Below are 13,284 nucleotides of genomic sequence, written 5' to 3'. Positions count from 1 at the left end.
TCATCTTCGTTTCCGTTGCTGGTTCAATCGTTAATTGCCATCATCGATTGTTCGATAATCGACACGGAAGATTTTTCAAAAAAATTTGAAATAAATCGTGGTTCGATTTAATAATTTAACTTGAATTTTATGTTTCAACGGGCTTGTAGAAATATAATTCAACTTCATAAAATATCGTTCGATTTGAGATTACTGTTCTGGTTGGAAAATTTTGTTTCTTAAGAGTTCGGATTAAAATCCGATCGAATAATATTCTTTCCAATCTCTTAAGTAGCTCTTAATGCGAATAGAGAGAGAGAGAGAATTCAAATATTCGTTTAATTTATCATACCCGATGAAATTTTTCAAACTTTTACGAAACTATGTATTTCCACGTTAAAGTTATTGCTAAATACATAATGATTAATAGCCAAGACTTTCACCAATCTCTACTTTCTATCCTGTAACGTTAAATTGTAATTTCTGAAAAATGACAAGAAATAATATTAAGTATTAATATTATTTCAGCCAGATGAGAATAATAAGTCAATTAGTGCAGACCTAGAAAAACTTTTTAAACTTTCTCTTCTCGCTAACTTGGTTCCAAACTGTTATTAAAATAAAATTTATCTTGCTCGTGTGAAACGTTGAAATGTTGCGATGTTAACTTTATTTTCGCGTAAAAATAACTTTATTCCTATTTTATACTTTAACCAAATTTAAATTCTTTTATTATTGTGCAATTATATCCAATAATTTTATTTACAACCAATTAATTATTATCTTCCTTGAAGTATTTTAATTCATTATTTAAAATTTCAAATATATTGTTAATACAAATTCCCTTTCGAATATATACGAATAAAAAAGGACATTATGAAAATTCCATTTAACGTCAAATATCAAAAATTATTAAACTATAACAAAAGAAAAGACGAAGGGACGGAAACGTAATTCGGAACGCGTTACAAATTCGAACATTGACAACCGTGTTCCCTATCCAGGAATTCCACAATTCCCAGAGAGAGGCATAGATTTCTATCTTGCGGAAATTACGATTGGCAAATGAAGCTTTCACGCAACACCATTAAAGAGTCAATGTAGCGCAACACAGTTTAGGAATCCGCCTCAATTTCGGTTAATCGCGAATACCTTACATATTCGTATCCACATACATCATCCCCATCGCGCATACCGGGTGTGCTAATGGAACCATTACGGAAACCGATTCCACGCACGTCCGTACATCGATCATATCCAACTAATCACAGCCCGGCGACGATTCTAATTAACTGTATGAAAGCTGCGAACTCGAAATATCACCCCTCGAAATATCATCCTTCAATATCTATTTACTTTTAGATTTCGAAACATTGGGATTAATATTTCGATATTGCGCGGTGGGAACGAAGATCAAAAAAATTGGAATCATTTTTCTAATCTTGCTTCTAATCTTTTTATTAACTCAATGAAATTAATGGCAGGAGTAATTAGGAATAATTATTATAATTATCTCGATAACTTATCGGCTGGTAGAAAACACAATTTTAAATTTTTAAGTTTTTTTGAAAAGAAAAGAAAAAAAGAAAGTTTAATTCAAGTAAAATTAATGTGGTAATATTCTAATTTTTGGATTCTATAGAATAAGATGTGATGGATATGCGCCTAGTTTCATTCAAGCGTACGAATGAAATGTAATAACTTTCATAAAACTCGCATTTCGCGCAGAATATTATTCCAACGAGTATGCATTTTAAAAATCAACAATTTGATACGCGTTTTGAAATTTTGAATTGTTCGATTTCTATCCTGTGATGTTCCCAACGGAGATAACGAATCTGACGAATCTAATATATCGATCTACTCGAAAATATCAAAGGAAGGGCGAGTAACAAAGTAATGAATAATATTATTTAACCCACCAGACTAGTAGAGATTAATAAAGAAAAGAAATACTACAAAAAAAACTTATATTACATGTAAACAAATCTCTTCAATTTCATTCCTCTCAAATTGTATCTAAATCGTTCTCCGAATTGACCCACGTTGCATTCGTTTCTCCCCTCAAAAAACTAATTTCTGTATTCTCCACTCTCCTCCCATTTAAGAAGAAAAGGGTGAAACCACTCGATGAAATCGTTCTACCGTCGAAACTGGGCCACGTAGACCAACAACAACAAATTTCCACGATTGCCATCAAATCGCCATTGAATCGGTGGAAATACGCAATTCGAATTACGTACCATGATGATCGAATTCTCTCCCTCTCTCCCTCCCTCTCCCTCCCCCTTAAGTGATTACCATCGATCCACTTCCTTTCCTCTTTCGTTCCGTTCCGCTCTCCTCCCATTTTCCATCCTTCCTCCCACGAAGAAACACTCGAGGATACGCGCTTATCAGACCACTAATCCGCGAGATTTCCCTTATTACATCCACGCTCCGCTCGAGAAAACGAAGCAAACGAGATTCGTCATAAGCATTGCGGCCTCCCTCCGCGATAAATCTCGCCTATCCTTACGCAAGTCGTGAGGGGGATGGTAAAAAGAAAGGGAAGAAATACGAAACGGGAAGTGGACGAAGAAGAAAGGAAGACGATTCGGGGGAGGGTATGGCTGGCAGCCCCTAGAATGTAATTTGAAAAGTTTTCTCGTTAAATTGCGCGAAACGCGTGCGGCGTACGGGACACCCGGAGACACAAAGTGGACGAACGAGTCGGGGACAATGATGGGGGGCCACGCCAACTGATTTTAATTATGGAATCCGCGCAGGTAAAACCCTCGATCCTCTTCCCACGCCGCCTTCGGCCCTCTTTTTCGCCTCCACCTGGCCTCCACCCGCAATTTCAATCGAGTGGCCCTCCCCCCTCCCTACGCATTACGTTCTCTCTTTCGCGCATCGATCTCTCCACTCGACTCCAGGAAAATATCGACCAATGTCGAATTACGATTCGCCCGTGTGTTCGTCCAATAACAAATAAAACGCTCGTGAATTCTCGTTTGTTTTTTTTCTCTCTCTCTCTCTCTCTCGTTTTCTATCCGTGTCTTCTGTAACGATGCAGAGGGGGAGGTAGAAATGGACAGTGATCGCACGAGATGTCTGCGATATATGTTATATCTCTCGATATCGCGGAATTAAATTGGCGAGATATTTCGAGAGTGGTGGTTCTCGTGTGTATTTATGAAAGTTCGGTGAAGGGTGATTTTTTGTAACGATTGAAAAGAGGTACTTTTCGCGATCGCTCTGAATCCTCTTCAGATTATACGCAATTTAAATCAATCGAAAGCTTTGTATACCTTTTTCGAATTCAAATTATCGTCTCATTATGACAAAAATTAACTTCTTCCGAAAATTTCTCATCGACCCTTAACGTTATATTAATCCAAAGAATCCACCAAAAGGATTCGAAGAGCAAACCTCCACACCCTGATCATTCATTCACCCTTCTCTCGTAGAACGAGAGCGTGCAACACTCATCGTCGTCAGCTGGTCAAAGTGCAAAACCATTTAGTTCCGCGAGTGTGAACCCGAAGCAACACTTCAATTACCTTTTTTTTTTCCCTCCCACGCAGAAGAAGAAGGCCCAGAGAGAAAGGGGCACGCGTGAAACGGAAGGATCGTAACGCTGGAGGGAAATGGAGTGTAGGAAGGAGTGTGCCGAATGCTGTGGACGTGGGTGAAGAAGGGTGGCGCGAAAGAAAAGGACCCTTGGGGGTGAGGAAGGACAGAGAGGAGGTCTCGGTAATTACGGTTCCGGTGTTTTCCGGTGTTAACAGTTGTATCTGGCCCTGACATCTACCTGACCCCAGCCTACCGCTTTCCCTGACCCTCCTTGCGGCTGCCCTCGCAATTTTCCAATTCGGGAACAACGCTTGCCTCCTTTTGTCCTCGTTTTTCTCCGCTTCTGTATCCTGCACGGCCCGCTGTTTCGCCGATGTTTGGGTCCGTGAAATCTTTTCCAACGTGTTTTTTCATTTATTCCCTCGAGTAGAAGAAGAGTTGGACAAATTCGTGGCTAATATTCCGTTTCGTTTCTTCTTTTTCGAGTGGCAAAGTATCAACGAAGAATCGGTTGGTTGGGTCGATGGAATTTGCACGAAGAAAAAGAAGCGAGTTTTGCACGGGAAATGGCAGCGCGAATTTTCGCGAAAACACTTCGAGCATTGTATCGCCCCCTTCTTCTCACTTACACCGCCATTATCGTAACGGAAAGAAAGAACGGTGTTAAAAGTGTGGAACACGGTGGCACAATACCAGGTGCGCACGTCGAATGGCAATTAACGTTCTAACGATGTACTCGTGCGACCCTTTTGCATCGAAAGCGTGAGAGACGTTTCTCTCGCGGAGGGTGAAAACGCTCTCTCCAAAGATATTTCGCGGCAGTTTCTTCCACGCTTTTTTTGTCCAGAGCAAAAATTTCCTCTTTTTGATTCGGAAGATTCGTTCTCCTAATCTGTGAATTCCTGTGATCAATATATAAATAACTCTTCGAACTGGAATTACATTTGGCTGATATTATTTAGGGACGATCCAATACGTCATCCTCTCCATTTAATTCCATTTACACTGCTATTAAAATCGTGTGTAATCTGCCTGCGAACGACTCGACGACGAACCGATATCTACTTTCAGCGACAATCAGTTACTATTCCAGTTATTCGATCTGAGTGACGAAGCTGCGACGTTTGCAAAATATTAGAATATTTCTTGCGATATCAATTGATTTTGTATCAACGAATGTTAAAATGCCTGCCTAAAAATTGTTTCAATCTCATAAAAATTATTAACAACCAATTCTAAAAATCGACTCGACAACTTCGTCAAAAATTTAATCCACAACCTCTCCAATCGTTTCAAAAAATAGTAAAAATTTTTTCGTCGTGGAAAAAGAAGAAGAAAGGAAAAACCGTCCGGATCATTCAAAGAATTTAATTAGCTCGTTACGCGTTTTCGACGCGAGGAGTCGATCGTCTGATCGCGGTTAAAAAAAGAAAATCCCGCAATAAGTGGTCGTTTCGAATAGAGGCAGGGATCAGAGGATGATCCCGGGGCTCGATTCGAGAGGAGGAATAGGAGCGGCCCTCAAAGTAGCTCAACGACTCGTTATAAATTGTCGTCGACTGCTCCATCTTGGATCCTGGTTGAAACGCGGTGTAATGGCGCGGAGGAGTGGAGGGGTGGTCCGCCTCTATCGGCAACTTCCTTCCGACCGGAGGAGGAATTAATTCCGTAAGGACGAAAACTCGGGAACAAAGACGGGACGCAGGATTCAAAGGGAGGCAATTGGATTCGAGGAAGGACCTCGTTCACCGTCTCTCTCTCTCTTTCCTACTTTGCCGGATACAGCGGTGGAACTTCCTTCATTCCGCGCCGCCACCTCCTCTCCTCTTGTCGTTTTTTCCTTCGAATCCTCGCGATAATTGTAACCACCATGCAATGGGATAACGCGTAACTTAATCGATCTGTCAATGCTTTCATCGCGAATCCCGTGCACATTGCCAATTTTCTTTTTCGAAAAAGTCTCGTTTCTTCGTTTCCGAATTCACATTATTCACGTTAATGCGCGAAAGAAGATATAATAATATAGATTGAACAATATTATTTGAATTACATTCTTCGAAGCAGTTACCTAATTGTCGAGAAATTTTCGAACGCAAGACAGTTTTCGAATTCACATTATTCAATTAATGCACAAAAGAAGAATGGCGAAAGAAAGACCGAGGCTGACCATACGCGACAATTTCTCTCTTCAAAAAGCCGACTCTGTATAAAATTTATCGGAAGCATCTTCTCGCTTATGTTTAAATAGGGGCAAGGCAAACAATTTGTCAATCGTTTCTTGCGAGTCTGGGGCGGAAACGTAGCCTGCGTAGACCGCTTTCGACAAAGTGCTCTCTAATTACTGCTCTCCGGTGAAATATCACCGATCGCAAGAAGTACCTAATGATTTCCTCGAGCGCGGAGCTCGAGGGGTAAAAAGGAGTGGATCGAATTCAGTGAGAAGGAGCACTGAAGGAGGGAAGGAGGGGGGAGGAGAAAAAAAATATACGGGGACCACGGTTCAAAGAAGTTAATTGGATTTAGCTAGGAATCGCTAGGCTATTCGAAACGGATCGGCGTACTTTCTTCATCGCGTTCCTCGTGATTTTACTCGCTCGCACCTCTACGCCCGTCCTTGTTTCGCGCGAGACAAAGAATTTCGAGAAGAATTTTGCGAAAGGGGACGGTTGCCTCACGTTTTGCATAATTTATCGCAATCCCGAGGAGTGTGTTTTCAAGTAAGAAGCAAGAGTTGGGAAACTGTGAAGGGGAGAAGAGAATTTTCTTTGCGAACGAGTATTTTGGTGGTCGTCTTAATGTTTTCGTTCTTTGGAAACTTTGCTCTTCTTTTTTTTTTTTTTTTTTGATTTGATGCATCGGTTGTTTAAATTATCATCGATGGGAAATCTCTCTTTTGATCAACTTGATTTCGAGTAACTTTCAATAGATTTGCGTCGACTATCGATATCGATGAAATTTTATTAAATCAATCTCTTTAAACATGATCTCTTAAATTCCATCTATGATAGTTTTTCAGAGATCAAGAAAAAGTAATTTTGCGTAGTAAAAAAGTAAAATTAAGAAATTTTAAACGTTAATAATTTCCATCTTTTCCATAACAATAAATATTATATATTGGAAAATTTTTATTATTATGTTTATTCTATCGAAAGGATGATTCTTTCCTCCACGACGAATTATAGGATTCGAGAGAATTTCGTGAATTGCGATTAATAGCTCGCGAAACGAGGTTACGAGCTGCCAACTGCCTAACGTGCGTTTTGCATAATTCATTACGTTTTCGCAATGTCGCGTTCACGAGGCCGATTAAACGGAGACGTAATTTATGTCAGAATCGCGTTTCCATTCTCTTCAACATTCTTACTCTCATCATTTGTATTCCGCGAAGCTTCCGTGAATTAAACTTCATCCACCGCGTGTTTAATCGTTTCGACTTTTAATCGTGTAAAAACCTTGACAGGGATTAAATTTCTCTTTTTCTCCGTTCCCTTTTTTCTTCAAAATTTTTCATAATTCCTTTTTACGATCGACAAAAATACATTCGTATATTCCAAACAAACGGATGTGGCATAAATTCTAGAAAAAAGAGAAATTCCAAGGTGAAACGTGTGTTTGCACAGGCATGACGACTGCAACGAGAATTTATTAGGTATGTTTACAGAGTAAATACGCGAGGAAAGGAAGCGTTTAAGAAAGATATTTACGAGTGTACCAAGAAAGATAGAAAGTGTCGCGGATTAGTTCCAGAAATACGGAAGTATGTTTATTGTTACGAATAATACCATCACAAATATATATGGAAAAATATTGGTTTGTAAAACTGTATTTTTGATGTTCCTCCATCGAAAATATCGTACAATTTTTCTTTTTTTTTAAATTTCATATCAAAACTTTCTTCTTTTCTTCTCTTTATGAAATATAAAATTATATTCAAAGTACAATTTATTCTTATGTACATCATTATTATAAATCGTAGAGATATATGTTTTTATTTGTGTCCACGTGCTCTTCCAAGAAAAAAAAAAAAGAAATAAAAAAAGAAATTTCAGAATTCCATTCGATTCGAAGAGTCACTATAAATTTACAGGAATAAATACGTCGATATTTCTAGCTGACATCAGCTGGATCTTGAATCCCAATCCTTCCTTTCTGCCGCTGCACCCCCGTTGCACCCTTCTTCCCACTTTCCATTCTCTCTATTCCACCTTTCTCCCTTTCCAATCCATATTCCGATGTTAAACAATATTTCTCTTCTCACCCATTTTCTCCCTTTTGTCTCATCAGCATCGCCTTTGTACTTTTTTTTTTTTTTTCACTTTTCTTTCTTCTTTCATGCCTCATTCTTGTTTTTCTTTTTCTTTTTTCTTTTTTTTAAATTTAATCTCCGATGGAATACACTTTCCTACATTTCTTTCTTTCGTTCCAATCATTTTTATTTTCTCAACCAGATCCCTTCTCGTTCCTTTTTCTACGGTTCTTGTTTCAACATGACCCCTTATCTCACGTTGACATTTTCATAGGACATATTTTACACTTTATTCAACGTTTCTACCCTATTCCACCCTTGAAAAGCGCCCAAGAGCACCATAAACAGCGCATAAATGCCCCCTTATCCTTCCCTATTTTTCTCCCATATTATTCTTTCTTACTTTTAATTTCCTCATTATTTTTCAAGTATTTTCTACCCCGATCGATTCTATCGCTTCTAATTTTCTACGCCACTTTCTCGTTTACTTTATCCACGTATTTCTTCCACCAACTCAATAAAGACGTATATATATATACGATTTTCTTCTCCTCGCTTATTCTTTCGCCAACCTGCTTCTCCATCCACCGTTTCCCCTTTGTACTCCTTCGCCCTCCCCCCTTTTCCTCCTCATCTAATTGTCTTCGTTTTGACCCTCATTACAGACCATTTTTCTCGCCCCCGGCACATCTTCCATCTCGTACGACAATGACTCACCATTGTCTTTATTTCTTTTTTCCCCGGCCACCTACTCTCGATCGACCACCAACACCACCCTCCTCCATCGATTTCTCGCAAGAACCGTATCTCTTCATCCGCGTTGACCACACACGTCTTCCTTCCGTTTTCTTTCCATTCAAATCCGCTCCCCACGCTTTGTTTGTCATCAATCTTACTTGCACCCCATCCGATCCCTCTCCTATTTCGTTTTATTCGCTTGAAATTTCTTTTCAGTGGAAATTTATTTTAAACCTGTACAATAAGTACGGTGTACACAGTAAGAGAAGAAACAAATAATTTATCGATCTTCTTAATACACTTTCGTTAATTTTGTAATCACACATTTTCACAAATTTATACATTTATATATAGTAATATTTTTTACTCGACCACCATCATTCACCATGTTTATAATGTTATCTATGTTTCCGGTATACGTGCAATTTAACTCTCTCTCTCTCTCTCTCTTCTCTCTCTATACACGCATATTCTTCGTTCAACACCCCTTTGAACCTGTACCATCCCAAGAGGATCGTGTCCAGACCAGGGTGCAAGCATCACCTCCTCGTGTGATTCCACGTGTGCGCCTCTCCGTGACAAAGCCAGATTTAAGCCCCGCTTACGAGTCGGAGTTTTCCAGCTGGAATCTCTCTCTTCCCTCCCTCTTCCCTATTGCGACTACACGTATAACGATTTTCCTCCCCCCTGACGTTTCGTTATCAACCATAATAGACTGCGTTCCGTGGAACCAGAGTGAATGCACGCCGAGATTTAGAGGGAAATCTCACTCTCTCTCTCTCTCTCTCTCTCTCCGTTGGATGTTGCCGCGAACATTTTCGAATGGAAAAAAAAAAAAAAAAGAAAAAATAAAACAAAAATGGAAAAAAAGGGAAAAAAATAAAGTGAAATAAAAAAATAAGAGAGGGAAAAAAGAGACGAGAGAGAGAGAGAGAGAGAGAGAGAGAAATCACGGGGGACACAATGGCCGCCCTTTGTGTCGTGTAACGGGGATGGGCCCCCTGTATCGCCTGCTTGCCAAATATTTCCCCGTTGGATGACTCCTATTCGCTGGTATCCGTTTCAAGCGCGGTCTTTGAGGGAATTTTGTCTTTGAGGTCGCGCTAAATTTTTTAACAGGTTGAAAAACTGCTTCCCGTCTTCCTTTTGCGCGGGGGGATAATAAAACGCGCCGATTGCCGCGTGGTTAGATGCGTTTTTCGTTGGTCTATTTTCTAGCAGTTTGATCGTCGATGGAAAGGTATTTAGCCTTGAAATCTTTTGGTTTTGAAAGGTGTTTTGTGTACCGTTTTGAAGATTTGAGTGATAAGTGATGATTTAAAGGGTATAAGTTTGGATCCATTTTGTTGTACGAGTAAAAATTTTAGAACGTTGTATCCAGGATTCATCGAGACACAATTTTCAAATAAGTAAGAAGTAAAAATTTAAACTAAACTTAAACATCTGATAATGTTTAGATTCGCGAAAGGAAAATTTTGTAAATATATTTTAAATTTTTCCAATTCCAGTAATCAATTTCACAAGTGCAAAAACTTGACAATTTGTTCTCTTCAGTGTCGAATGATATTTACTTTTCTATTAATTACGATTTTCGGAATAATAAAGCAAAGAGAAAGAAGAAAGTTATGCGGCAAATTGTTACTTCAACGTTGTTGATAATCGAGAGAGGTGATGTGAAAAATACGATACTGTCATCAAACGCACAATTAAGCGTGAATGAGTACTGCACACGTTTTGCACAACGCCAACAATTTCGAGTTCCGTTATGTTTTCACGTACGTTCGAACAGCATCGAGGATTAATCTCACCGATGATAATGCGGGCGACACACATTTTTCACCTTGGCCGAAGCCTAGCTGCGGGATTTCTTTCAAGGTCAGTGGGTTAATTCTCGAAAACGATCGATCGTTGCAAAAATGCAGGAACGAAAATGGAGGAACGAAGATTGGTGATATTTTTGTTCTTTCTTTCTTTTGTTTTTTTCTTTTTTCCTCCTTGAATCTCGTGAATCACATGTTGTTCTTCGTATTATTTTTCATGGAATAGTGGTCTCTTTTGTGTTTTATGAAAGAGATTCGAGGGAATATATAAATATACGCGAAAGCATCGTGATTAATGTTCGTGAATCTTTAATGAAATATTGGAAATTCGTTCCAATTAAATCGAAAGAAACATAAGTGGCAATTAATTCTTGTTTATAAGGAGAAATAGAGTTTCTCTTTAAGAATCCGATTGAATAACCGAATTCCTTTAATCTCTATTAGAAAATTAATGAAGTGTACATAAAAGGTATTTGCATACCGTAAATACCTTGGCTTGGTAATTCAAGTTGATTAGATCGTAAAGAAAACTAAATGGATTATAACGATTACATTTTTCTCTTTACTTCTCGTCTCAAGAGATCGCGACATTTTCTAAATTCAATCGAATTTCGATTAGATTTTTCTTGAAAATTAAAAATGAAAATTCCACCTCCATTTCATCGACGATCGATCCAAAGAATAAAATAAAATAAAAAACCTTAGCTTGGCAAGAATGATTCTTAATTGAACGAGCTACCAAGGGATGAGCCTGTTTATTCATTGCGTGTCTAAGGTTCGACGAAAGAAGAGAAGAGATCGATCGATCGATCGATCGATCGATCGTCGATAAAAGGAAAAAAGGGAAGCAAGACACGGGAGAAACAGGAATAGAGGCACAGCCACCCCTCCAGTGTGCAATTGTGACGAGCTGGCAATTCGATTCCGAAACAGGACTCAGGAGAGGGCATAAACCTCGCCCCACCATCGTTTGTCCTTTCTTTCTTCATTTCAACCCTGCTCCACCCCCGACACATCGACGATCGTCCTCCTGTCGCTATTTGTCTCGCTAACTTCCCCGCCTTTTTGTTCCAGGCAATCCTGATCCGCGCCCTTCTCTTCCCCTCCCTTAAACATTCAATTTAATTCACTCACCATGAAGAGCTTTCAAATATGCCTTGCCGGCGTTGATCAGCTGCCTGGCCCCCGGGTTGAACTTGTCCAGGATGTTCTGCAATCAGAAACGTAAAACGTGTTTATGATTCTCGTCGTTCGTTGGTTACTAGTGAATTAAACTTTATTGGAAATCGGGTTGGACGATCGTCCAAAGTAATAAAAATTGAAATCTTTTATCCGGGGAGGATACTTTTTCTTTAACATATCGTAAACTTTTTATAAGCGTGGATGTAACTTTAATTTAATTACGTAGAGATAGATATTTTAAGATCATCATCAATTCTTTTAGGATCGAATAAATGGTAAGATTAATCGTGTATCGAAATTATGAGAATTTTGGGGAAAAAAAGTTTGTCTATGATTGCACGAATCGAGAAGTAATTTTTTTTTTTTTTTAAAAATTCTATTGAATTTAATAAATGTATACGCCATTTTCGAAAAATCGATCGAGACTTTAAAATGAAAAAGGGTGGATGTCAAAAATTTCATTCAGGCATAGAGATAATAATTCACCGTGGAAAAATTCGATTAAAATTAATCCAATCAAAAATTGATCAATTATTCAACGAAATAAATATTGCATGCAAATTGTCACTTTTAATCCGGGATCGATCAATTTGTTTTCGTCCAGATTTAACCAGACCTCCACCTTGATCGAAACTTTTTAATTGGATAAAAATGACGAATGGATACGATGCAATAAAAAAAGAATGCATTCGATGTGTTCGATTTCATCACGAGTTGTTCCTCGCCGTGTTATAAATAGCCGTCTACGCAATCGTAACTGCGTCTCTTTAAATTCAGAATTATCGAACACGCGTCTTCATCAGACCTTGATCGATAACTGGCCATATTGGCCAGCGTATTAACGAGCACCAGCTAATCGGAATGTATCTACCATGACGAATTATAGTTATTTCGAGCAAAAGACAGCCTTCAGAATCGTATAATGCGGTTTTCTTCTTAAATGAGAAATTCGTACACGGATTCCCTGTTATTTATCTCGTTTCTCATAATTGAAAATTTTGAAATGTGATTAACTAAATTACTTTTATCAAAATTTTGAGAATTGTGTTCAAATATTGTCGAGAATTAATTTTAATCAATCTTCGATATTTTTCGTCAAATACATTCACGTGTACATAAATTTATCTTATCTTAAATTCATTTCTCAGTTTTAAATTTTAAGTGTTGCTCGAGTATATCTACAATTGTTCAATAGTTAATCAAATCCCTTCTCTTCGTTATAATACACACTCGATCAAGATACTTTTGAGACAAATTACAATTATTGCTCAAAATTCTAATTCAAATCTACACAAATTTGCATCATTGAAGAACAAGAACAACAATGATAAAAATTGATATTCGAGTACCCCTTTCTTACTGTTAATGCACAATTCCTCGTGCAATCGTTCACTCACTGTCCAAATTCTTCTCGAACAAACCCTACAAATCTTAAAAATCGCAATATCTTCTAATTTAATTCCACAAGATGATCGTCATCCTAAAACGAAGCGGAAAAGTAAACCGAAACGATATCAGCGGAAATTTGACGGTCAAAATAAACAAGATTCTCCGATGGTGGACGAATAACGAGAGTCGGTGGTTGCATTATCAGGCGTACGTATACGAACGCCTCCGGCATTCCAGCTTTGAGGACAAGCGGTTCACCGTCTTCCTGCATCTATCTCTTCCTACGAGCCATTCTCTCTCTCTCTCTCTCTCTTTTCTCCTAGAGCTTCCTTTCACTCAACCGTTCAAGGCGGCGCCTTTTACTCGCCTCGG

At 38.6% G+C, this 13,284-nt stretch overlaps 1 protein-coding gene and 1 long non-coding RNA gene across 2 annotated transcripts in view; one reads left to right on the top strand and one right to left on the bottom strand.

The window, feature by feature from the left end:
- IRSp53 (Insulin receptor substrate 53 kDa) overlaps positions 1-13,284 on the bottom strand; it is a 174,121-nt gene that overhangs the window by 90,542 nt on the left and 70,295 nt on the right. Inside the window, exon 3 of the mRNA XM_003697455.4 lies at positions 11,476-11,551. Coding sequence (XP_003697503.1) covers positions 11,476-11,551 — 76 coding nt within the window. The remainder of the gene's footprint in view (positions 1-11,475; positions 11,552-13,284) is intronic.
- Positions 1-13,284, top strand: part of LOC147657810 (uncharacterized) — a 121,340-nt gene that overhangs the window by 107,151 nt on the left and 905 nt on the right. The window lies entirely within an intron of this gene.

This window comes from Apis florea, unplaced genomic scaffold (genome assembly GCF_048593485.1).
Source record: "Apis florea isolate Af1SG1 unplaced genomic scaffold, ASM4859348v1 contig_2508_pilon, whole genome shotgun sequence".
Taxonomy (NCBI): Eukaryota; Metazoa; Arthropoda; class Insecta; order Hymenoptera; family Apidae; genus Apis; species Apis florea.
Note: the sequence above shows the minus strand (reverse complement) of the source record. Positions and strands in the feature narration are given on the sequence as shown.